This window comes from Scaptodrosophila lebanonensis, unplaced genomic scaffold (genome assembly GCF_003285725.1).
Source record: "Scaptodrosophila lebanonensis strain 11010-0011.00,11010-0021.00 unplaced genomic scaffold, SlebRS2 tig00000061-arrow-pilon, whole genome shotgun sequence".
Taxonomy (NCBI): Eukaryota; Metazoa; Arthropoda; class Insecta; order Diptera; family Drosophilidae; genus Scaptodrosophila; species Scaptodrosophila lebanonensis.
Window position 1 is genome coordinate 6,919,290 of NW_022060554.1, and position 24,736 is coordinate 6,944,025.

General features: G+C 39.7%; 1 protein-coding gene across 1 annotated transcript; it reads right to left on the reverse strand.

The window, feature by feature from the left end:
- Window positions 1-772: 772 nt before the first annotated feature.
- Window positions 773-3,162, reverse strand: LOC115624893 (trypsin-1). Its single transcript, XM_030519741.1, has 2 exons — window positions 2,446-3,162; window positions 773-1,099 (listed from the first exon to the last, which is right to left on the reverse strand). Exons 1-2 carry the CDS (start codon window positions 3,160-3,162, stop codon window positions 773-775), a joined length of 1,044 nt encoding a protein of 347 aa, XP_030375601.1.
- Window positions 3,163-24,736: the final 21,574 nt, after the last annotated feature.

Genomic DNA, 24,736 nt, shown 5'->3' on the forward strand with positions numbered 1-24,736 from the left:
CAGCGAACTTTAAAAACTCACTTGCACAAATATTATATTTCACGAAATTTATCTAAAGTACAAAGTTGCTCCTTTGGCCATTGCGTTTTCGTACGAGTGTCCGCGTCCATATTCGTATCCTTGTGCGTGTCCTACGGTGCGGTTAGTTTTATGATTAGGCCAAATGCACAATGCAACGTGCATATAGCAATCTCAATTTCAAAAGCAGCAGTTGAAACGAACAAAATTGGGATTTATTTGTATGAGAAGCGTCCCTATCCACGGCTTTTTTACAGTTGAGAAAAGTTACAGTCCACAATAATCGCAACAACAACATGTTTGCGGCTTTTCTTACCTTCAAGAGCAATGGCAGCGGTCCCAATGGGCACAGGAGCTGCAACAGTTCCTTACCCAGTTTCAAATTGCTTTTTTATTTGCAAATGGATATACAGAGATATGGGCAAGGGCATGGGGATGCAGATTTGCGCAAGTCTAAGAGCTAGCAGCCCAGATCCATGTATGCCTGAGTGTGTGTGTGTGTGTATGTGTGTGTGTGTGTACTCCAATCGTGTAAAAGTAGTTTATGCAAAATTTGGTAATATTTCAAAATGCAATGCGCAAAAGTTTCGGCTGCCCTGCTTTTGCCTTTGGGCTTGTTAATATTTTTGCAGTCAAAGTTTGACAGACGAGCCGGCTACGTGTTTTGGGTGTTGTGCTTTGTGTGTACGCCACTATAACCGTTACAATTTAAGCTGCTTTCTGCAACTGCAACAACAATAAAGTGCAATTAGCCTCAGAGGTCCTCCTCGGGATATGGCGTGCAGAGGCAGGCACCGTGTATGTTTGCGCCAATCCAACGAAGATAGCGATTGACTCGCGTATAGACGCCTGGCGTATTGGGTCGGGCACACCCATCGCCCCAGGACACAATGCCGGCGAGCTGGTACTGACCAGGTTCTTCCTCGAAGGGCACATGGAGCGGACTCCCACTGTCGCCAGTGCAGGCATCCTTTCCTCCTTCGGCAAGATCGCCGGCGCAGATCATATTGTCGGTGATTTCGCTTTCACTGTAGCTGGAATTTCGGCACTCGGCTTGGGTTATGATGACCACAGACACTTCCTGTGGAGACAAAATGAAAAATGGTAAAGGCTTTGTAAACCCTCCATGCACAAATGAATCTCCTGTACAACAGAGTCAAAATAAATAATTTATTTTAATATACTTGTAATACAAATATCATTACTATACATCTTTTTCCCTTGTGTACTCAAGCTCAGTTCAATAAATTTGGTTGTTAAATTTTGTCGTTAGGGAGTAGGAAAGGTGTAATTCGGACAACTGTAGTAGTAAGTTCTTATAAGAAATATGTTTGGATAATTGATTATAATTAAAAGAGCCTGTTATACATACATATATGTACGAGTATAAATGTTCGGCCTCGACATTTTCTTTGTGTTCATGTGCGATCGCTTTAAAACTGGAGGTGTATTAAATGTAACAGACTAATTAACTGGTAAATTGGATTAATCACGCCATGTTTATCATATATAGAAACATATGGATGCTATAAATTTACATACCAGTAGGCGGTACAAATATTGCAGCTTAATGGCAAATTCAGAATGTTGTCACTGTATATTTTTGATGGAGACCACTTGGTCATCAAATGAAAAGTACGTAAAGAAAATATGCAGTAAGGGGTATACGTATATGTAACTTAGATTCGCCCTAGATGAACCTCCTTGGCTTAAAATTCCATTTGAATTAGTAGGTGGGAGTATACGGTATGTGAATACATAAAAGTCATCCTGAGACCACTTATATTAAGAAAGAGAACATATTGCCTGGTTATGCCGGGCATACTTACTGTACTCTGTGGATATCAAGTGATACTCCGAGAATTGTGGATGTTGATGCCTCATATAAAATCAAAACTGCTGACATATAAATTAAAGCTTGCGAGTCATTGATGCTATTGCAGCATCAGGAATAGTACTAGACTTGGATTAAAACAAAAAATTAGACGTACATGATACTGCGTATTACATTACTGTAATGTGAAATATTCTCAAGAGGTTTTAACAAACATTTAGTCCTTGTAGCCAACCAAAAAAATAACTCAAATGTGGAATAGAATGCTGAATCGGTGGTTGTAGACAGGGAAAGTAGATATATACTAAGTAATTCTATATATCGGTACAAGTTTGGTGTTCTGCAATATTTTGGTTATCAGTCGGGTAAATAATTGACCTATGTTTTGAATCAATTTAAATATTGGAAAATTTTTACTAAAGTCGTAACTCAACTCAACTCATATTCATGATGAAATATGAGACGATACCGAATATCGGCTGGCAATGATGTTGATCAGCTTTAAATCTCTTCACAATTATTTTGTGACCATCTTTCGGATAGCAATCATCATCGTAAATGTTTTTAATGAGGACATGAAAGTGAGAGCTTACCCTTAAAGTATCTGATGCCAGTCCTCCTTCTGCTTGCACTCCCCAACCTGTGACAATGCCCAATTCTCCCTCGAAGCTATAGCCCGGGACAGGCATGCAAATCGGTCGCAGAGTACCGTCGACTGGCACGGGTCGATCCAGACGAATGAGTGCGATGTCATTGTCAAAGCTGACTGGACTGTAGAACTCGTGTGTTTTCACGTGGCTCGCGAACCGCCTAACCACAAAGGCGTCCTTTTGGCTGCGACTGTGCTCCAGCAAACGGACTTCGATCAGTTCCACCGGTACACCCTTCACACAATGGGCCGCTGTCAGCACATAGAGATCATTGATCAACGAACCGCTGCAGTAGAAGCGCGAATTCAACAGCACCACCGCCACCCACGGATACTGATGGCGGCGCGTCTCTTGGCCACCAACGATTCGCAAGGTGTTGATCAAACCACAGAGGCAGACGCTGCACTCGCGTTCGGTGGGATCGAGATTGATGGCTATAGCTGTTGTGGTCCTTTTTGTTGTTGTTGTTGAAGGTGTTGTCGGCTTCGAATTGTTTGTTACCGGCCGCGCTGTAGTTGTATTTATTGGGAGAAAAATCGATGCCAACCATTCGAGAAAGTTGTTCGATATGCCATTAGCCAAATCCTGCACCGATTGGAGCTGCAGACTCAGTGGGACGTTAACTGCTGCCAAAATCCAGATCAACTTCAGGTGCATCATCTTTACTGTTCCACAGTAACTTTAGAACTGAGCTCATTTTCAAATTGTTTGGCTTGAATGGCCTTTTTCCATGCAGATAGGAATCCTGTTCCCTGCCTCTCTCTCTCTTTTGCTAATCATGCATTCGTTCTGCCACTCATTTTATTTTCTGTCGGCAAGGCGCTCAATCACACCAGTTTTCTTCATAACCTGCCCAACTGCCAGCACACTTTTCTGTTTCCGGACGCATTTTCCACATTGCCGCGCAAATGAATTCATGAAATGTTTGTCTGTGGCAAGTGTAAACGCCTTTTAGCAATTGGCTTCAAAACATCAGCAGTGTGTGAGTTTCGAAATTTTCATTAACTGATTGTATGGTTAGAGACTGCATGATGGCTATAAGTTGGTGTGTGTGTTCTCCGTATAGGTTTAGTTTTGGCTTTGAAATGAGAACTCGTAAGAATCGATGCCAACAATTTATACTGCTAGGATTTAAAAATGGAATCTAATCCGATACTGAATTAATATCAATTTAAAAGCAAAATTAATCAAATTTAAAGCGCTAGTAATTATTTTATAAGACAAAAAATAGTTCCGTTGAATATTTTCTGCAGTTTTAAGCAAGCAAGTTATTCTACTGATCGCTCCTGTGCCAGTTATATAAAATAGTGTACATATGGCTTATCATAAACTTGCTGTGCTTTTAGGTAAGACAAGTCTGCATTTCAAGTTTGATGCTCCCAACTGTTTTGGCTCAAAAGATGGATGGACATATCAGTAAATCGGATAGCCACTCCTCCTTTCGCCTGTAACATTCATGTGCTGAAAAATAACTTGTTTCTTCAAATAAGATCATTTATTGATTGATCGTTTAGATGAATAATTTAGCTTGAATAGTTGAAAACATTATTTTGAGGTCAAAACTAATCTGTCATCTTACAAATGGTTACATTTTAGATGGACGTGGTTGTACTTGTATTGATTTTTCTCGTCACGTGCTGACTGATTAAAATATATATACATACTGGATGGGGTATATATAGTTTAACATACAAGTATGTATATTACAACTCATGCTCTAATACAAGGTTTAGTTTCAGAACAATTGAAAATATATATGCATGTTGTGAAGAAAACGAAATTTGAAACATACAAGAAATGTATATTAATAAACACATTTTACACACAACACATGCCGCAAATGCTGCCTCACCTACAGTCACTAATTCCCAAAAAATGTTCGACATAATTTGTTTATCAACTTTCCGTTATGCAAATCGAATGCTTAATATACCTCCCGCCAGTTTTATGTTCCTTTGTCGCTCCATCTCCAGCTCCAGCTCCCGCTCCACCTCCATCTCCACTGAAGCGCAGTTCCCACTGGCACAATAATCTCTAATAGGCTTAACATGAAATATTGACGCTTAGTGCCGCTTAGTGGTAGTGACGGTTCCAAGTGCCAAACAGCCAGCGAGGCGATCCCGCTCCACTTTTGGCTGCTGTTGTAATTAGGCGGAGCTTTGGCGCGACCGTTGTTTGAAAATTAGTGGGAAAGCGTTTTAATAACATTTTCTTAGTTGGGAAAAACTAAGCAGCTTAAGGCTTTGTGGAACTTTGGTTCTCAATGCGAGCATTTGTATTATGAAACAATTACAATTAAAAAGCCGGACAAATTGATTTTTGAATGACTCTCGGCCTTCGCTCATAAGCAGTAGTAATTAACTAACAAGTGCATAAGTTAGCTTTGGAGAAGTGCTATAAAATTTGTATACTCTTGTAAAAGTAAATTGTCTCCTTTTAATAACATATACACATATTATTCCCATAGTTTATGTATTTCTCGTATACCGACCAATACAACTTTTCAACAAAATTTGGTCTATTAACCACACACAAACTATATCGATTCTTCTGTAACTTCTAATTATTTACGTACACCTAACAAACATTAAATCAAATGATATATAATCTGCTCGTGTTACAAAAAACCCACTGGAGCATATAAAAACCTTCGAAAATGTTCCAAAGGTCCAATTGTCTAGCACACGCCCACGTCACGCACTTTGAACACATTGTAACGCTGCGACGCCCAAACTAGAGCTTATTATTATTATTGGGGAGCTATTGGAGTCCCTCCCGAATCATATCTGTTTGATGGCTACAATTGGTAAGCGGTAGAAATTTAAAGTAGTATTGTGTCCACTTTTATTGAAATCTAAATAGTTGACACGACGACTGCCACGCTCGAGCTGCGGAGCGTAAGCGAATCGGTAGCATTGTCAGGGGCGTAGGTTGCATGCCACAGGTAGCCATGGTGGCAAATACAGCAGACGGCAACAGCTGCTTGCCGCTCACGAGTTTCTTCTGTCACTTCTGATATTTTTTCCTAATTGATATTTATGGAAGTGTCTGTTGTTGGAAAGTGGAGCAAGCAGCAGTAGCCATGTGGGAGATTTACATATTAACAAACTAATTTATATACGTACTATACATATCTACTATATATGTATGTCTGCATGTATATAATAGTGTGCCTCGCCCTCAGCGAGCTATCGGAGAGTTCATTAGGCTGGTCGCTACATGTCGCTGGTCACTAATGAGGCAGTTGCTGATTTGGAGCAAGCCCACTAGGCAATAATAATGATCCAGGCGCCTTAAAAACGGCGCTGGGGTCGCCGAAGGCCAAGTCGGTTTATTCGAAGTTATACGAATATTAGTAACCGCATTAAGTTTTTCACTTGAGTGCAAAATATGGCTAATTGCTGAAGGAGCAACAAACTTGCAGTAAGCTGAACTTTATTGGCAAGTTTTTGTGGTTTACTCAACAAAACGAGAGTGTATTGCCAGTACGAGTACAAGTATATGAGCACTCTCATTGGAAAACTTTTACGTAGCAACTAATATAACATTTGAGGCAATAAGAAATTATGGAGATGAAGAAAAAGAAACGTTCTTTAAGTTTCTTTATCAAGCACTGTCCGCGGCTGTTGTTGATGCTGGTGCTTTGGTTGATTGCACTCATGTTTACACAGACACGAATAGGCATACATACACTCACACAGACGCAATTGCTATGTAAATGTGAAATTATACACCCTTTCCGTGAGTTCGAATACCAAAAGAGGTAAAATCAAGCAATTTTTTTTAATTCTCTTACTTTTTTTAATTTCTATAATTATTGTAAGCATATGTACAGAGTATTTCAAAGTCGGGACACCCGACTTTAGCTTTTATACTTGTTTGTAGTACAGGTTACTCCAACGAAAACAACTAAACTTTCATACCTTTTTAACCAAAACCATAATGTATTATCCATACTAAGTGTAAGTTAATGCAAACCATATAAATGCAAGCTTCTATATCCTCATTATTTTAGATATCTATCATGGACCGGATCGGTTCAGTATAACTCGGTAGTACATTAACTTGCTTCTTTCTGATGATTATTTTAGCATATTGGTTTCTTATGAGTTCCATATAGTGCCATGATATTTCACAGATTCAGAAATATCGCTTCACTGTATCATATAGCTGGTATAGGACAGACTTGTGTGGAAATCAATCAAATTTTGCTTATTACATTATACGTTAATATAACATCGTAGCCAGAATTGGAACTATTCAGCTTTTTAAAATGCCTTATTACACTTTAAATTACTATTAAAATCGGTAGTAGTAGCTGCCATAGGAAAAATCGCACAAATGCCAATCTTAGTACCAAAAGTATTGTTGCTTATCGAACATATCGTAATAAAATTTGATATTTTTGAATTATCATTCAGTACCTCAAAATACTTACTATGAGGTGTTATAAGAACTCGTTACAAGACATCTCCTTTTGAACATGTAGATGCCTAATTTCCCGCTTACACCGTTCGTCGATGTTGATTGGTCTTCCGCAGCGTTTAATCCCAAAGGATTAAGACAACATATATATTTTTGCATACCAAAACAGACTTACCGTTACAATTTAGAAAGAGAGAAAAGCATATAGTAATGCACATATACTTATTTTCCTGAAATACATATTAGCTGTAAATGTTAATTGAACTGCGGCAGCTTGAAAAGGGTATGTATTCATGGGTCGATGATTTAACGTCCTGCCACTTACAGAATTTTAAAGTCGATTGAGAAGTTATAGGCAATTATGATCATTTTGGCATTGCAAACATATGGTATCTATTTATTTATCCGATCATTATTCAAAGTAATTTCATTGCGAACCATGAAAATGAAATACTGAATTATGTGTTATTTCATCTGAATGTTAACTCTATATTAGTAATTAGAATTACTTTATTTTCGAAACAAAACTTTGCGAGTGCCCGTTAAAGGCAACGGCACGGGATGCTAAGAAACCTAAGAAATTTAGAAAAACGCACTAAGTTAGTTTTGAGAAATTAAATAACTTATAGACTGAAATGAAATACATATATTATTTCTGGTCTATGTATATATGTATGTATACAAAATTAACTTTCCCTCTCTCTGTAACTAGATATAATATGTATCTATGTAATAAACAGTTTGAGTTAATTCAAATGCTTTGAGAACTCTGACCTGACCTTGTTCTGCCATTTCCTTCGACATTATATATATTTCTTATATTTGGTGTTTAAACTAAATGTATCCTTCCAATAAAAGTGACTTATACACTTAATTAGCCAGTAAGTTGCCAAATAAAATCACGAAAAATGAATTGCGTAGGCTTGAAGGCATGAATCAAAAATCCGGACGCACATATCTTTAAACAAACATGTGCCTTTCCAACTACTTAGTTGTTAAACACGCGCTCTTATCTTGACAGCATCGGGCTTTAAAATACAAGTAAGTAAAGCTACAAATGTACAAACATTCTCTGCCATAATGCCGACGACTAACTGCGAGGAGCAGGGGCTGACAGGCAGACACGGGCGGGGCAACAACGGGGCTCGATGCGAGGCAGGGGCGACGACAACGCACAATTGCAAAAGCGGCAACAACTTTTAATTAAAAGCAACATTTTCACAGGCTACAAGCTTATTAACAGTTACTTCTTTTGCAGCGTAAATCTGTGTGATTCAGTCTGCCAGTGTGTGTGTGTGTGTAAGTGATTGTGTGTGCAGATGTTGCTTTTGCCATTTAGCCGCAGCACAAACTGTCAATTGATAAACAAGTCAACTGTCACTTAGGCTCGCGCTGATAGCTTTTTATCGAGCGTAGCGAGCCAACGCTAATCAGGCAAAGTGTCCGCAAACCAAGTCCTGCGGTCGCGGTCGCAGTCGCAGTCGAGGCCGGAGTTGTGGCACTTGCCACAGCTCCAGCTTCAGCCTCGGACTCAGCCTTGTGCGATGGCGATAAGCAGCGACAGCGACAACAACAACAACAACAGCAACACAAAATACGCAACGACACATGTCAACAGTGGGGCAGCGACTTCGACTGCGACTATGACTGTGTTGCATGTTTTATTTTTACAGTTTATTTTTTCTTTTTTAATCAAAAGTGGAAATTAAACGCGGCTAATGAAGATTTTAATTGCGTGCAACAGAACCGAGTTGCATGTGGGCTTTCCGCCACTGGTGGGTCGTTCGTGGTTGTCCCCCCTTCCCCTTTCCCTTCCCCCTCCACTGCCCCTCGCACATGGCATTTGAATGCAGTTGGAAGTATGCACTTTTTGATTTGCGTATGTACATGGGTAATGTATGTTGCGGTCGCTTTTGACACGCGAACAGATTGGCTTCCCATACTTATACGAGCATGTACATAGTATATGGGCAGGTACATATGTTTAGGCGGGGAGGGGAGAAGTATTATGACAAACAACTTTTACTAAAATTGCAGATCTGATACTCGTAAGTGAGTTGGTTGGACACACATTTTTTCAACATTTGACTGCTGATTGGTTTGCTCTTGTCGCTTACGTCAGTCATATTAAAAGCCGTAAATAAACTTACTCTAGCCTAGTGTTCAATTAAAAGAATATTTTATTAAATGTGAACCACTCTTGTGCTTCCGGAAACGTTTCATCTCCATTTTTAAACGGTTCTTTTCCGTTTCATATAGACATGCTCAGTTCTAAACAAATATATTGATTCCAACATTTTTGAACAACTTTTTAAACGACTTCAAAAAGGGACATCCGACTGGATGAACCGATTTTGATAAATTTTTCTTCCATTTTAAAGCAGGTGCTTCCTGAATGGTATGAGAGTTTATTATGATGATGGGAACTCTTCAATTCTTAGGAGCAAATTAACGATACTCGGCCGAATAGTATTTATAGGCTATCCGGATATTTGCGTCACTTACCGTACGCAGGCACGTGGTGGAGAAGACGCTTTAGTAGGTCTATCCATATTCTTACAAATTAGTTAGTGTATTTCAGTTTCAAAAATAACAACAATTCCAACTACTTGCATTATTGTAAATGAATACACCATTTATTTTTTTACTTTATAGTGCATTTTAATTTGTGTTGGAGTAGTTTAGAGTCGTTTATTTTTGTTTAAATTGTTGGTTCTATACTTTGTGCCTGAAAGCTACAGAAAGTGTACAAAGAATACTCGTATTCTTGATCAGCATGTCTCGGAGCCCATCTGGTTTTCTGCCCGTATTAACAGTAAGTCCCAGAGACCATAAGAGTTAGACACATAAAATGTAGCTCATAGATTCTCAAAAAAAGGTACGCAGTACAAGTGTATTTCAAAATTTTCCACCTTCCCCCCACTCTCCCGCAGTATATTATTTTTAGTTTATTTGTTAAATATTAAATATTTAATTATTATATGTTAAATTATTAAATATTAAATTCTGGCCGAGAACTGCGGCATCGAATGCATTCAATCACAATTGTGTGTAACAGCCACAACATCAGCTGAAATAGAAACTGCTCGAATTGCCTCCAGTTTGTGGTGAATCGAAGTTTTAATTACAATTTTTATTAAACACGCATTAACAGCCACCGAGAAATTGTTATTAATTAATATGTAATTGTTATATGCGGCTGACATGAACGACCAGCCAACTCCTATATAGGTATGCTGAGAATGTGGGTCGTGATCAGGGGCGGGTCGAGGGCGTGGCCAAAAACGAATCGTTGGTGGCTTGTAAAGTAAATAAAACTCTCATTGCAGTGCACGAGATAGCCACATAAATCAATTTTCCAAAAACTATACACAACAATAAATAATAATTAAGTGACGGCAGAACTCGTTGGTCAACTCTCACTCCCAACTCTCGTTCTCTCTCTGGCTCAAGCCCCTGTTTGCGCTCTAATTGAAAACTCGCAGTAATTATAGAAATTTGTGGCAGCCTGCGGAAATTGGTCAACCAAATAGCGCGTAAATTACAAATTTACTAAAGAATTTAATTCAATAAACAGAAAATGCAGTCCCATGCAACCGATATGTATGTATATCTGCTCCAGAGGCAAACAGGCAAAGCTTATTGTTATGCAACATTTTTCTTTGTTCCCTGGGGGTCGGTGGCGGTGGCGGTGGCGCTTCCTCTTCCTACCACACCAACTTTCTGTCCATTTGTAACGGTTTAGTGAGCAAAGGGTAGCAAATAAAAGTGTCAGGTATTTATGACAATTCTGCCGTGTCCATGTTGGTGGGTTGTCCGCTTGTTGGCTGGTGACCTTTCATCTCTAATTGCACATTTGTATGCTCAATCGATCGACGTGTCTCCTTTTTTTTCAAAAGCGTTTGTCAGGGAATTTGTGAGCCCTACTTTTATTCCCTTTATTCTTGCTCTGTGGCCTGGGTAGGAGTTCCGGGTAAGGTAAATGAAGCGTGACATTTTTTACATTTGCGCTAAAAGTTTTTCCTCTCGTTATTGATAACTCTGTTCTGCGTTTGGTGCGAATATATAAGCGAGTCTAAATAACACAAGTCTTAAAAGAAGATATTAAAAATTAACAAAAACGCATTTTTTAAACGTCCTGTACAGTATTTTAAATTATTGCCTAGCAATCGGTTTGTTCGACTTAGTTCAGATTGATATTGAAATGCAAACCATACAATTTGGAAAACAATTTGCACTCAATAAGAATATGTTAGTTCTATAGTGTTTAGTACTTAACTTGGCCTCATCGGACAGCTATTCAAAGCATAATTCTTACCTTTATGTAGAGTCAGCTTATCTTAAGTATCTTAAGCAGACATCATTAATACCTGAACTATCATCAAGTTTACGATCTAAAAATGCGAAAGATAAATAACGAGAAAGGAATGCTAGAGTCGAGCGGTCTCAACACTTCCACAAAAGAAGACAAATTTAAAAATAATATTTGAAAATAAAATTAAAAAAGTTGAAAAATAAAAAATATTCAACACATACATTTAATTAAGAATCGTGCATATACAGAATTAAGTCAAAGCAGCAGCAACAACAGCACTGGACTATATTTATGGCTTAACATTCTTCACAGTTGATCTATCATAATGAAACTTGGCACCTTATCACTAACAAACACTAAATCACAAATGTATTTACCAAATTGAAATTAAAAATTCCAAGAGGAGGGAGTTATTTAAAATTGTGGATGACGGGGGAGTGGGGTATGCATCGGAAAAAATTAACAAAGTTGGCCTTTCTCGGGCTTAGGAGTATCTGGGTATCATATCATATCATCATAGTTTGGTTATCCTAGCTCTTATACTTTCTGAGATCCTTGTATTCATACAGACAGACCGATAGACAGGCGGACATTTTCAAATTGACTCGTCTTGTCGTACTGATCAAGAATGATCAAGAGGGGGATGTGGCACGCCCCCTTCTGTATGTTGTATGTATGCTCTCACAAAACTAATATAATTATTATTATTATGTTTACAAACAGTGACGAAATAGTTAATTACCATTCACGATAAAAAGAAGCAGATGGGAACCCATTTGGACTGATTTAACAATTTAGGAAAGTCGAACATTTTCAATCTGATCTGATCCGATCCGATATTTTCCATCTAATGTTATTTTTTGGCCTCTAAAATGATTGGTAAGTAGTCTTTTATACCCATTCAGCTCTCCCTAAACTGAACTTCTTAGCTGCAATAAAAGCGAGCATTTGTATTTTCCAAAATCGTAAAAACAACTTTCAAAATCTGTTTTTCATTACACATAAGCGTGATGCAGCCGAGAGCAGAGCGGCGAAAAATCTGGGAGCGCAGAGGCATCAATCGGGCGCCCAACCCACAACGCGGCAGCGTCTCTGGCTGCGCCACATAATGCATCATAAATTCACATTAACACTTTGCAGACATATGTGTTGTGTGTGCCCTTCGGTGGAGCTCCTACACACACACACACACACACACACACTGCACACACACACACACACACACACTGCACACACACACACACAGTGAGTCGCACTCGGCACACTCACATTGTAGTCGGTGTCGTCTGGTCGATGTCTGAGTGGCTGCTCTCGAGCATTTATGGCGCACATTTTGCGTCCTCAAAAGATACATTTTGTGCGCCATTTGTGTCATAAGAGTGTTTGTGTCTGTATTTTGTTAGATTTTGTGGGCAGCTTCGGGTTTCTTGCTCTTCGAATATGTGCAATAAACATTTTTGTTGCTGCTTTTATATTTATTTTTTAATTTTTTATTGCCCATTCGTAGCTTTTGTACATTTGTCAAGAATTTTTGTTGTTGGAGAATTTACGATCATCTTCAGCAGCAGCAGCAGCAGCAGCCCCACTTCTGCTCGTCCATTATCATCATGGCTTGGGGAGGCCCTTCGACGGCTGCTTTGACAGACTGTGCGCCTTCGCCAAGATTTATGTTAATTTGTGTTGATTTATTGAATGGTTTTTTATTGGGCCTTAGGCAGAGTTGTCTGCATGTCCGCCCGTCTGTCGCTCATGTGGCATGAGGAAATGCAGCCTTTAAGTGACTGTCTCTACGTGTCTGCTCTGTCTGTCTGTCTGTCTGTCTGCATTGCTTTGTTACGAGTACTCGTATTGTTTTTTTGTGGTCGCAATCATTTGCCATACACGTGGGCGTCTGGCCCAAATTCAATGATACCCATACCCATACCCATAAGGCAAATGTCATTTTGCAGACATGTTCTGTTAATTGAAAATAAAAGGGGACTAAAACAAACTTACGCTCACTTTCAATACGCAGCGGGACGGTCACCGAAACACGCACAATTCCCAGACAAACGATCGGTTGAAACCGTCGATACTTGGCAACTTTTGAGTCATGATCAATGTGCGACTGTCATGCAAATTTAAATTTGTCCAACAAATGGTGCGAGGAATAGGCGGTCGGTCGCCTGGTTGGCCATTCTGGCCATTCTGCGATGTTGCTGCTGGCAGTCTGCGGTTGCGTGCCGCGGCTTTGCGGCTAGACAAGCCAGCAAGTTAATTTATGCAAAACTGCAGAGCTGCAGCTACAACACAAAGCCAATAAAGGCTCAACAATAGCAGGAACAGCAACAGCAACAGCAACGGCAACACCAACACCAGCAACAACAACTACAACATTTTGAAAATTGTTTATGCGTCTGCGCAGGCGCAACTCTTGCAGCTCGCATCGCTTGGAGATGGAGGCTGTTGCGCATTTGGCTTTTGTGGTTGTGCGTTGCACGTTTAGTGTTAAACGCTTGATTAAAATTCTTGTAACTGCAACACTTTTGTGGCATGTGTTGTGTACATTGCGGCTGTTGTTGACGTTGTTATTGCTGTTGGTGTTGTTCTTGTTGCTTTCCGCTGGCTCTGGCTTGGACTCGGGCAACGGCTTCAGAGAACTTTATGGCGCGCGCTTTTGTGGCCTGCTACATGCATCAAGTTGAAGTTTTTGTTGTTTTTGCAACAGCCTGCAGCTATGCAGTCGTCCAACACTTCGGAGTACAACAGCACCTCCTGTCTGGCATTGAGGCATGCGTCCGTTGCATTGTTGTTGCGCTTGTATATTGCTCTTGTTTTTTTAATTGAATTGATTTGCATTTTTCACGCAGGCGTTGCTCATTTGGTTTGCGTATTGCTTAGAAGGGGAATGGAGGAGCAAAAACTGTACATACAAGCACTCGTATAGTGCCACTGAGGACGATATCTAAGAGCGAAGCAGGAAGTGCGCAGCCGCAACCACAAATTGAAGCTCGCAAGCTGGTTGAATATGTTTTCCTTAATTTGCCAGCTTAAATAACTGGATACGTTGTAAATATCGATTATGTATGTAGGTTACAAATAAAAATCCAGAGAATTATAACAGAGTCATGCGCAGTTCTGTCTGAAGTAACAGCATCCTATGCAGGAATAGAACTTTAATGTTTAAGGTATAGTAGTTTATGGATGGCATTGTCAGAACCGGACACATTTGAAACGTATCAGCTTCAAATACAAAAAGAATCGTCAAAATCGTTTGCCCACTCGAAAGTTCTAAGGTTACAATCATTAAAAACAACACAAGAACTAAGAATGTCCTCTTTTGCAGAACCTAAGGAAACTCTCATCAAATTACCCTTGAAGTACATCCTTTCCAATAAAAAAGAATCATCGAAATCGGTTGGCGTGATATTGAGTTATTCGTCCATTTGTCTCGCAGATACTTAATTCAAATTCAAATTTAAGACTTATATGGTTTTCTCGTGGATGCCATTGTCAGAAGTAGATAAAATTAAAATGTGACCACCTTCAAATAATAAAACATAAAAAATAAATACAGACGAATTGATAACCTCCTCCTTTTTATTAAGTCGATTAAAAATTTCGATATTTTCGATTATATTAAGGAATCCTAAATAGTTTTAAGAGCTCTTTGGGGCAGACTGTTCTCGAGATACGGTAGTGCCAGCTAATTTGGTGAATCCTCCGAAAAAAAACCAGCGTGAATTTAGGAAAAGGGTCTCCCCATATTAGCAAAAAGTCACTGGTTTCCAGCTTAAGCCCGGAAAAGGGAGCACTATTAGAACGAGCGGAGCATAGTGCTGACCTAACCCAAGTCTATTAATCTTTCCCTAATATTTGGGCATGCATAGTCGCCCCACAAACAAAAATCGAGCAGCTGTCTCACTGCATTGACTAGTCACGCCCACAGCTTAATGGAAACCACAAGCTGAAAAGTGAAAATTCTTAACATTTGCCTTTAACAATTTATGATGTATTGAGAGTAAGGCGCTGGCACACCCCTTCTGCCACACACGCACACCAGGCGTTAAGTTTAACAAATGCGCAGTCATTAAAATGCCAGCCCACTGTCTAGTCACCTGAGTTCTGGGCTAACCAAAAACTGAAATTGCCTTTGAAGTTGCAGCGCCACACGCCTCCGCCCCCGCTCCCACCCGCATCTGCGACAGCTTTCAACTGCAACTGCATGCCACATTACAAGTTAATTAAATTATGGCCCGACGCCGCCTCACATCGCCACACAACGACTAATAAAAATTCAATTAAAACAGCCCAAAAATACAACGAACAAAACCAGGCCTATTCCAAGGCCCCGGCTGGAGTGTCGGGGGTGGCTGGACTGGGTAATAATTGAAACAAAAATAGGAGGCGTTTGTGCGCGCAACGCCCATAAAAATGCAATAGGGCAGATGCAGATGGGTAAGGTGCGGCGAGCATTATCAACCACTCCAACAGGGGGCATGCAACGCGGCCGAGGGGACTCCAGTTCGCTTCGGAAGATGCGGAAGACGAGTACAAATAAAAACAATTTGCTCTAGTTTACAATGAGACGGAGGCGGAGGCGTCGCTGGTGTTGACATCTGCGCCCGGTGGTGCATAATTTATGCAGTTGCAAGTGTTTGTTGTTGCTCGTGTTGTGTTGTGGTTGTACGCGAGAGTGTGACGAATTTCCCCAGGCAGGAACGCACTTGAACAGTAAACACATACAGATGTGTTGCTTTGAAGTTGCTTGGAGTTACCAATTGAGAAAGTTTTTTGCAAAACTCTTTACAAAGTGAGCCTCCACCCTCCACCTCTTCTCCTATGTGTGCCCGCCTGGTGCTTTCCTGCTCGAGAGGAGTGCGCGCGCAGCTCGTAAATAAAATCGTAAATTGGCATTTTGTTTTATTGTCCAGTCGACAGATTTTATTGAGCTCGTTTTGTCGGCTGTTTTAGTGCCGCCTTGGCCAAATAAAAGCAGCCAGACCCAGGTTTGGAAGCTGTTTCAACTCATTCGGCGGATGCAAAAGTTGTTGGCGTTGTTGCTGTCGTTGCCACGACATGTCGTTAATGAGCCGTTAAGGTGTGCGACTCTTTGGCAGAGATGGGGGCTGGATACGGGATGTGCCATTGACTGCTGATTTGATATGCTCGAAAAATTCATGGATGGCTGCTTGGTTGAACTGCAGGCCGCATTCATGGCATTGATGGGGCAGTATAGAGTTGATCATTGCATAGCTATGGCAACAAGTTTCCAAAAGTAGATAACAGGATTCATTCAGCTAACTAAAGGGCTAAAAGCAGTGAATAACGGAAGAGCTAATTTATCTGCAATAATGACGGGCCCTTTGAACAAGGGTCGATGGAGTGAACAAATTTTGTTAATACAAATGATGTTACAAATCAATTCGTTCGAAAACGCAGATGTATCTAGCTGTATTATGATGTAAAAGTTGCTCCAAGTGTTGAATATTTATCATTATCAGATTAATCTTACTAGAAGGAAAATATTTTAAAAATGTTAAAGCAGCTTAATATAAAATTTAAGAACCCTTTGGTGGCATCGGCATATAATCCAATTATAAACCGTTTTCGTGCTAAACACTTTGTTTGTTTGTGTTTTGCGATTGTTTATTGGCTTTTAGCGAACATTTTCAGTACACCTTTTAGATACACGGTATTTTTCGAACTCCCTTATCAACTGGAATGGTCGTTCATAGCTTCTAGCATATGCGAATCCTTCTTGAAGTTTTTTTATGGTTAAACGATTAATAGGTTCCGCTTCTTCAGAGTTGATATTGAATTGCTCCCTTCATGTTTAACAATTTCTAATAATACTTCGTTATCCATGCCATTCTCTTTAAACAAGTTTTGCACACCATCGATATTCATGACTTCGAATCCTGCACCTTCAATTCTATAGAATAAACAAATTCACATGTTTCACGGAGTTTACATTGTGATAATTGTAGTTTTGTTGTCATATTTTTTCCAATATCCATTCAATGTTGCCTCCTTAAGCCTTTTAAAGATGGAATGAACAATTCAAGGCAATAGGAAATTTCTTCCCAGCTCTGATTACATCGATGGCGTGAGTTTCAGTTGTATCCGAAATCATGAGTATAGAGCGCCTGATATACTCGTAATGGTATGTTTTAAAAGAGCAAATTATATCCCAATCCATGGCTTATATTATTTGCATGACCTTGGACACTCTCTACTTTTCTTTTAAAAATATGTTTCAACTTCCATCGCGTAAGAACGAGGTTTTCAGCGTGTCGAAGGGAGAATGGGAGCAAATTTATAATCGTGTTAGACCGAGTTCGTGTTAAACTACTTTAGACTAGGTGTATTAAATATTTTAACTAAGAAATATTAAGAAATATTTTAAGTAAGAAGCTGTATCCGTCGCTCTACTAAGACTTGGCAAGAAGTTGGAGAGCTCCAGATTATTGAGCATAGAAAATATTTTTATACCCCGTACGCAAAGGGTAAAAGGGTATACTAGTTTAGAGGACCAAATCAATCAGCATACTGGTTGCTGTAAGAACCGCTTCTTCCAGACGAGCGCCCAATCACCCGGCTCAAACGAAGACAGTCGGATTATTTGTTAGTATGTTTTGTTACTGCAAACATTAAGTTCTTGTATACTTGATTAAGTTTGTTGTAATTGTAAAATTCACATAGATGTAAAAAATAAAATCAATATATATATTTATGTTGTTCCTAAAATGAACAGCAGTCTAAAGCTGCTGAAAACAATCGTTTTGTCAATAATGTGCTGTTGGGCTTAAGTGGGTTAACATGGAGAGACTATAGCTTGGACATTGATTCGCTTCATCAAATTATTAATTTAATAAGCTGAGATCGAAGTGTGCAGCTTGATCTCAAGCAGTCTGCCAATTGGTTCTTGCTATAAATTGCGCGAACATTCTTTTTTGCCCTACCGGCAAGTCATAATCTGGTTCATGTTCAAGTAATAATGTGTTTGTTTTGGATTAAAACATAAAACATCTCTGTAATATTTTTATCGGAGCATCGGGTTATTAAGTTTTTTGTGACTTCAGTATCGTTTATTTGGTACCTAACCACCAGTTACCTTTGCATATTTTAGCCCAAGCGAGGCAAAGCTTATTAATTTCATTCTAAAATATTATATTGAATATATCATAAAGGGAAGGAGAGCGAACGAGCAAATGCGACTGCTACAAATTGCGTTGGCTGCTCCTTTAAATGGCCATAAAAGTTCAACGCCGAACTAATCACGCAATAAATGAACGCTCATCAATTCAAGGGGCAGCCAGTTGGTGGTATGGGATGAGTTGGCTAGAACCGGTGAGTAATGCGGCAAAAAGCGAAAACCAAAGCAAATGAGCAACAGAAAAGCAATAAAATTTATGTTAAGTAGCACGGCCATAAATAGCCACGGGCCGGTTGCAGAGCGGTCTGGATCTGGGCCTGGGCCTGTGCCTCGGCATAGGCATAGACAGAGGTAGAGGCCAGGAGGGCCTGGGCGACGACGGGCTGTTCTGGCCTTGACAAAGCAAAATCGTGAAATGGAATGATAAATGTCAAAGCAAATGACATAAATAATCGAATCGAGCGAAACGCAGCCGAGCATGAAAGCGATGCGATGCCTAGTGCCTAGTGCGTTATTATCGTGGACTAGACTGAGACGAATGGCGACGTGGCGTCGTCTCCAACGGCCCATAAACAATCCTTTAACCGACTCGCTCAGCTCTGCTCAGTCGCCAAGTGTGGTCCACGGCACATTCCTGGTGATGCAGGGACTTCAATTATTGATAGATTATTTACTGTCAGTCAGCGCGCTGGCTTGCTGACAATGACATTGCCCAATCCCAGTGCTCACAGTCATTGTCCATTGCCATTGCCATTGCTATTGCCATTGGCCATTGTCGTGGAAGTTCTTAGAAAGCCAAGACCAAGACCAAGTCCAAGTCTCTACTCAGTGTCGTACGCGACTTACATTAATCATCGAGTGCAGTCTTGGCACAATTTGTAATATACTTGCCTTTTTGTTGCTGTTGTTGTTGTTCATATTCCATTATGAGCTGACAGCGAACCGTATATCATGGCAACAACTATGTGGGTACACACTCGTATATAGTCTGCAAAAAGATTTGCATCCCAGTTGGCAATTAACTTTACGCTCTACCTTTTCTATCCCAATTACAAAAACGATATTTGTGCCTTGCCCTGCTTTCAACAGAGTTGTGAATATACAAGTATATCTATATTTCGGAACTAGCTCATGAATGAAGTGGATTAACACCCCTAGGTTATTTGCAAATATTAAATTCTATTATTTAAATTCTGCTTTTAAAAAGCAATTTTTAAGAGCCTCAAGCAAACTAGCAAAATCTTTCAGCTTAATTAATAATTAAATTAATTAAATTATAAAAATGATGTGCAGTCAGTTAGATATTTTTCCCATTTAATATTTATGGAGATCTGCTTGCTCATGTGTGTAATAAAAGGCTGGTAGCTGGTAAGTAAAGTTTGTTTCGATTTCGTGCTAAAAAGTTGCCAAGAATTTGTTAAAATTGAGGTAACGCCACTTCGATAAATTGGCGACCCCTCAATAAACAGTAGAAAAAAACAGATCGGGATAAATATGCACATATTCTTTAATTTAATTTAAGCTACATAGGAAGCGCGCGGATTCTGGCACAGTCCTAAGCTTTTTACCACACTTTTACTTGAATTCATTGGGAATGTTTGACGTCCGGAGACAAAGACTGGGGCAACATAAATGTTAGCTTTGTTTAGTAAACTAAACAAGGCAGTCTCATGTTTAAAAAAAAACCTAATCCTAATCTTTCATGTGGCCCATGGAACTAGTAGTTACTTTATTTCTCTGCCATCACAGGATTAGACAAGGCTGCCCCCAGGCCACCTAGAGTGTTAACTTGGCAGTTAATTGAAAACGCATAAGTGATGTTGCAGATGCATTCTTGGCCAGCTGTGGCTGCAGCTCAACTTGAATCTGGGATGTGCTCGATTTCGCAGTCAGGTGTACTTTGTGCTTGGCTTTAGCGGCGATGATTCATGTAAGTCAAAGGCAACGCACAATTCACAACAAGTAGGCATAACACACGTCAATCATTCACATCATTCAAATGCATTCACTGATTTCTCGGAAAGTATTGATGAATGGCCAGGACTCAGGCGCTCTCTCGCTTGAATGCCAAAACAATGCCGCTGCCATAAACCAACAGACACCAGGACCGCATGTCAAGCATCCAAGGCCCGTTGATGACTTCATGTGCAGCCCAAAGAAAACTAATGATTGTTGCCGAAATGACGAGGCGAGCCGAGCCGAGCCGGCGGGGTAGAGGTTGCGCCTCAACTGTGTCCGCTGGTAAGCAATTTCGAAAGTTGCCAAGTCAGTTACTGCGCTGGGCCAACAATTAAGACGAGCAGCCGGGCCGGGCCGGGCCGGGACAGGCCAACACACACGCACATCAGGCATGCAACGTTGGTAAATTTAGCTCCGTCCTCCGGCCCCACTATTTTCATTAATTCAAGTCAGAGCCAGAGCAAGAGCCAGAGAGTGTTCAGAGTCCGCTGCCCTGCGTCAAATGCAAATGATGCACATACTCGCAACTGTTGCCAAGTGCCGAGTCACAAATCGATGCGTAATTAATTGGCTAACACACATACAAACATGCTCGCACACACACATACACACATACACTTTAACGTACCAGGTCGGAATGGGGGGCGAAATTTTGCATGGCATGGGCAATTAAAAATTAATATGCTGGCTACTCAAGTTCAAGTTCTGAGCTTAGATGAGGACGATGTTGACGACAACTTCCTTTGCAGCGCCACATGTGGCACTGGCCGGACTGTGGCGTCGTGCCTCTTAGCTGAAATTGCCGGCCATCCTTGAGTCTGCAGTTTGTGGCAACTTGTTTTGATCGCCACTGCCTCGTCTGAGGTGGCGGCGTTGTGTGGGCCACACAGTCGCCGGGTCTGGGGCTACAGAGCCGAACCTCGTATGTAGGAGCGCAGCGGGCGGTGCCGAGAAAGCCTCGAAAATATATGGTTCGTTGATTACCGCTCGCTGTGATTTTTGATTATGCAGTTTCATTTTCTTCTTGGCTGCCCTTTTTTGTTCCTTTTGGTTTGCATATGTAATTTGGGTCTCAAGGACTTGCTTGCCGGGCTTAGGCATGTGAAGCGTGCTCAATTTTAATGGCTTGGGCAAAAACTGTACAGCTTTTTAAATTCGCAGGCAAACAGCGAGGGAAATGAATAATATATTAATCAACCTCAATCTCGTCGATACATTGTTATACGGAGTATATGAAGAGGTTCCTTTATTAATTATTAATTATTAATCGCCTCAAGACGGAGTCCTCATTAGAGACATTTTTATTTTTAGCAGATTGATTGAATAACTATCATATACATATGGTATGTATTAGTAAAATCAATGTATTAGGTATAACGAGCTGTGGTTGAACTTCGTGTTAAAGCGCGTAGAACATTACAGCAGCCCGAGTTCCACTCTTGTATACACTTTACACAAACTTTCCACCATACCATGCACCATATTGGGTTTTGATATTGGAATAGACAAAAAAGCATGTCAAAAACGTGAAATTTTGGATGGATTGCAAAATTAATTAGATATGTATACACATACACACATTTTTTTTGAAATACTTTGGCACAGCACTTATACGAGTATCAATTTTTTGCGATTACTCGCAGTTTTATTTTTTTATCAAATTATTTTTTTGGAATTTATATGAGTTTGGGGGTTTCTGAATCTGGATTGGGTTTAATTAAGCGCACTTAAGTAGACTGACTTTATACTTGAACCAAAGCACGTTTGGCCTGAAATTCAGTCCATACTATTTAATCCCCATACCAGAAGGGCAATAAGGATATATTATGAGAGAGTTATGAAGGAATATTAATCCCTGCAATTAATGCGGTGCGCAGCGAACAAAAATTACAAACTTGTTCTCTTTAGTTATCTGGAGAATATGGAATACCGTGTACAAAAATGAACCTTAGATCGAGCGAATGTTTCGATTGGGAAAATTTTTTCTATTCCTCTGTTCAATTTCGCACCATTTCCCTCATTGTTTACATACGCGCATGTGGACTTGTGTTTTGTGACTATCTAAAAGTGATTTTTTCCAATTTTACAATGTCGGAAATTATTCCACAAAGAAGTTTGGTAAAATTTTGAGTAGGGAATGGAATTTCTGGAGTTTGACATATTAAGAAGGTTGCAGAAGGTATCCGGATATGTCGAGCACACAAGCTTGTAATTGGCATAAACGCTTCAAAGAGATTAAAAAGACTTAAGCCAGAAAAGGACTTCTTGGACTGCTTCGAGGATTGAAAAAATCGTTGGCTTATGTGCATTGCATCCGGAGGGGATTTCTGTAAATAAGTAAAGATTTTCAAAGTTATAACTAAATTTCTATTCAAATCAACTTTGGTGAATTTATCTCTTAAGCCTCCCGGTATGATTGCGTTCATACAGAAAGACGAACGGGAAGAAGAAAAAGCCTTTATCGGGTAGTCATAGTGATCTAGAATCTGTATGCTATGTAGGGTCTGTCACGGCCACTTCGGAGTGGCTACATTTTTATAACTTTTCTGAGCTAAAATAATTTGCGTATTTCAATAGGGGTTTCATTTTGTTCACATATATGGCCTCATACAACACAGAAGTAAAAACCACAGCAGGAGAAATACAACTATTTGTTTGGCTACTGTCAGAATGGCCGAGACTCTCCACAAATGAACCATAAAAACAGTCGTCCCACGTGATCAAACATTCGAATGGCCGCGTTGTTTGCCCGATAGGCGCTTTCCCTTGGGCTCTCGCCTTACTTTTTATGGACTTCGCCGCATGTATTTAATTAATTTGTCCGACTTTGAGTCACCCGCACAGCATGGAGTTTATTTCCCGTATCGAAGGCACTAGCCATGCCTAACAAATTGTGGTAATACATCAAAGTAGAAACAAACAGCACAGTACACATTTCCAAAAATGGTTTTTTTCATTCAAACTCCCAACTCTTTACATCAGAGTAAATACCTTTTTCTTGTTGACCATTGCGCGGTGTAGCATAATTGATTGGCTTTGTCGAATTTTGTTTCTTACCTCTCCCCTCGGGCCCATCGCCCTCGAAAGTTGACACTGATGCCAAATGATGTCATTGTATGTATGTATGTATGTACAAGCCGCGGTTGTATTTTTCTTTGGTTCTATGTCGCTATTGAAATCAGACGCGTTTTAAACTTGTTGCGTCAAAGCTTTACAAATAATTTATTTACTCACATTATTGTCCGCTTCCTTTTTGTGTCGAGCAAGTCATGCTTCAGGCCTATTGAGTTGTCTACTTTGGTTAATTGAGTCTATTATTTGAAGTTAATCGTGTAACAAAGCCATCTGAAAAAAGGTTTCGTATGCCCATTTTACCATGTTTTCTGCTTTATATTTGCCTAGTCACGGTAGGCCGATTTAATAAACAGACGGCTTCTATATTGTTAATGCCTAAACATTATCGGCCTGCGCTAAACAGTTGCAGCTTAAAAACAGATTATAAAACATTTTTGTAAATCTTAAGAGATATCATTCAGACTGCACTAAAAAGTGAAGGGTATATTATAGGTATTGGTCTGGATGTGTCAGTAGAGCACAGAGCTTAGTCTTAGTGGAGAATTGATAAATTATGAACATTAAAAAATAATAATAATTGACCATCTTTAGTATGATGGAACTCAATACCTATAGTCGTACACATATTAGTACTTGTGCTAGTTAACAAAATCAAGTTAACAAATCATTGAGTTTAGAGTGAGAATAGAGTAAAACCAACCACTTAGCTCGACATGTTGTTTAAAACTCCCTACATATACGAGTATTCCTATCTCAGGCTGTAATAAAAAAATGTATTTTTTAAAAATGTTAACTATTTAATGGTTATTTTACATTGAGCTTAGAAACTACAAAAAATAGAACAGAAGTCAAACAAAGTAGTTTGTGGAGCATTGGTTAAAAACACATACAAATTATTTTCGAAGTTCGTAAAGTTCAAACGCCGAACAAGATTGTATATTTCTCCCACGGTGCGTTGTGAAACCAAACCCGGAACCAAACCACACCACACCTCTCCCCTATGCCATATGCAAATAGTTTCACAATCGCGAGCATCATTAAAAATGTTTATGACTTCATGTTAAAAACAACAAAGAGTCCAACAAATATGGCATTTATTCTTTGTCAATAAATTTAGTGGAAAAGACTCCTTTTTGGTTTTGGAGCGAGCTCATAAAGATTTCCCACTCAAACCCATAAAGCACTCGAGCTTTGGTTTCAAACTTTAAATAAACGTATAGTTTCGCAGCCAGGCGTGCATTTCCAGATGAACGACAAATAACTTGGCATTTAAAGACTCAACGCAATAATACTGCGAGCGTCATAAGTCAGACTGTGTTTCG

Excerpts from the sequence above, each read along its gene's own strand:
- LOC115624893 (XM_030519741.1), bottom strand. The coding sequence starts at position 3,162 with ATGATGCACCTGAAGTTGATCTGGATTTTGGCAGCAGTTAACGTCCCA. Across the intron at positions 1,100-2,445 it reads TGGCATCAGATACTTTAAGG|GAAGTGTCTGTGGTCATCAT; the intron begins GTAAGCTCTCAC and ends TTGTCTCCACAG.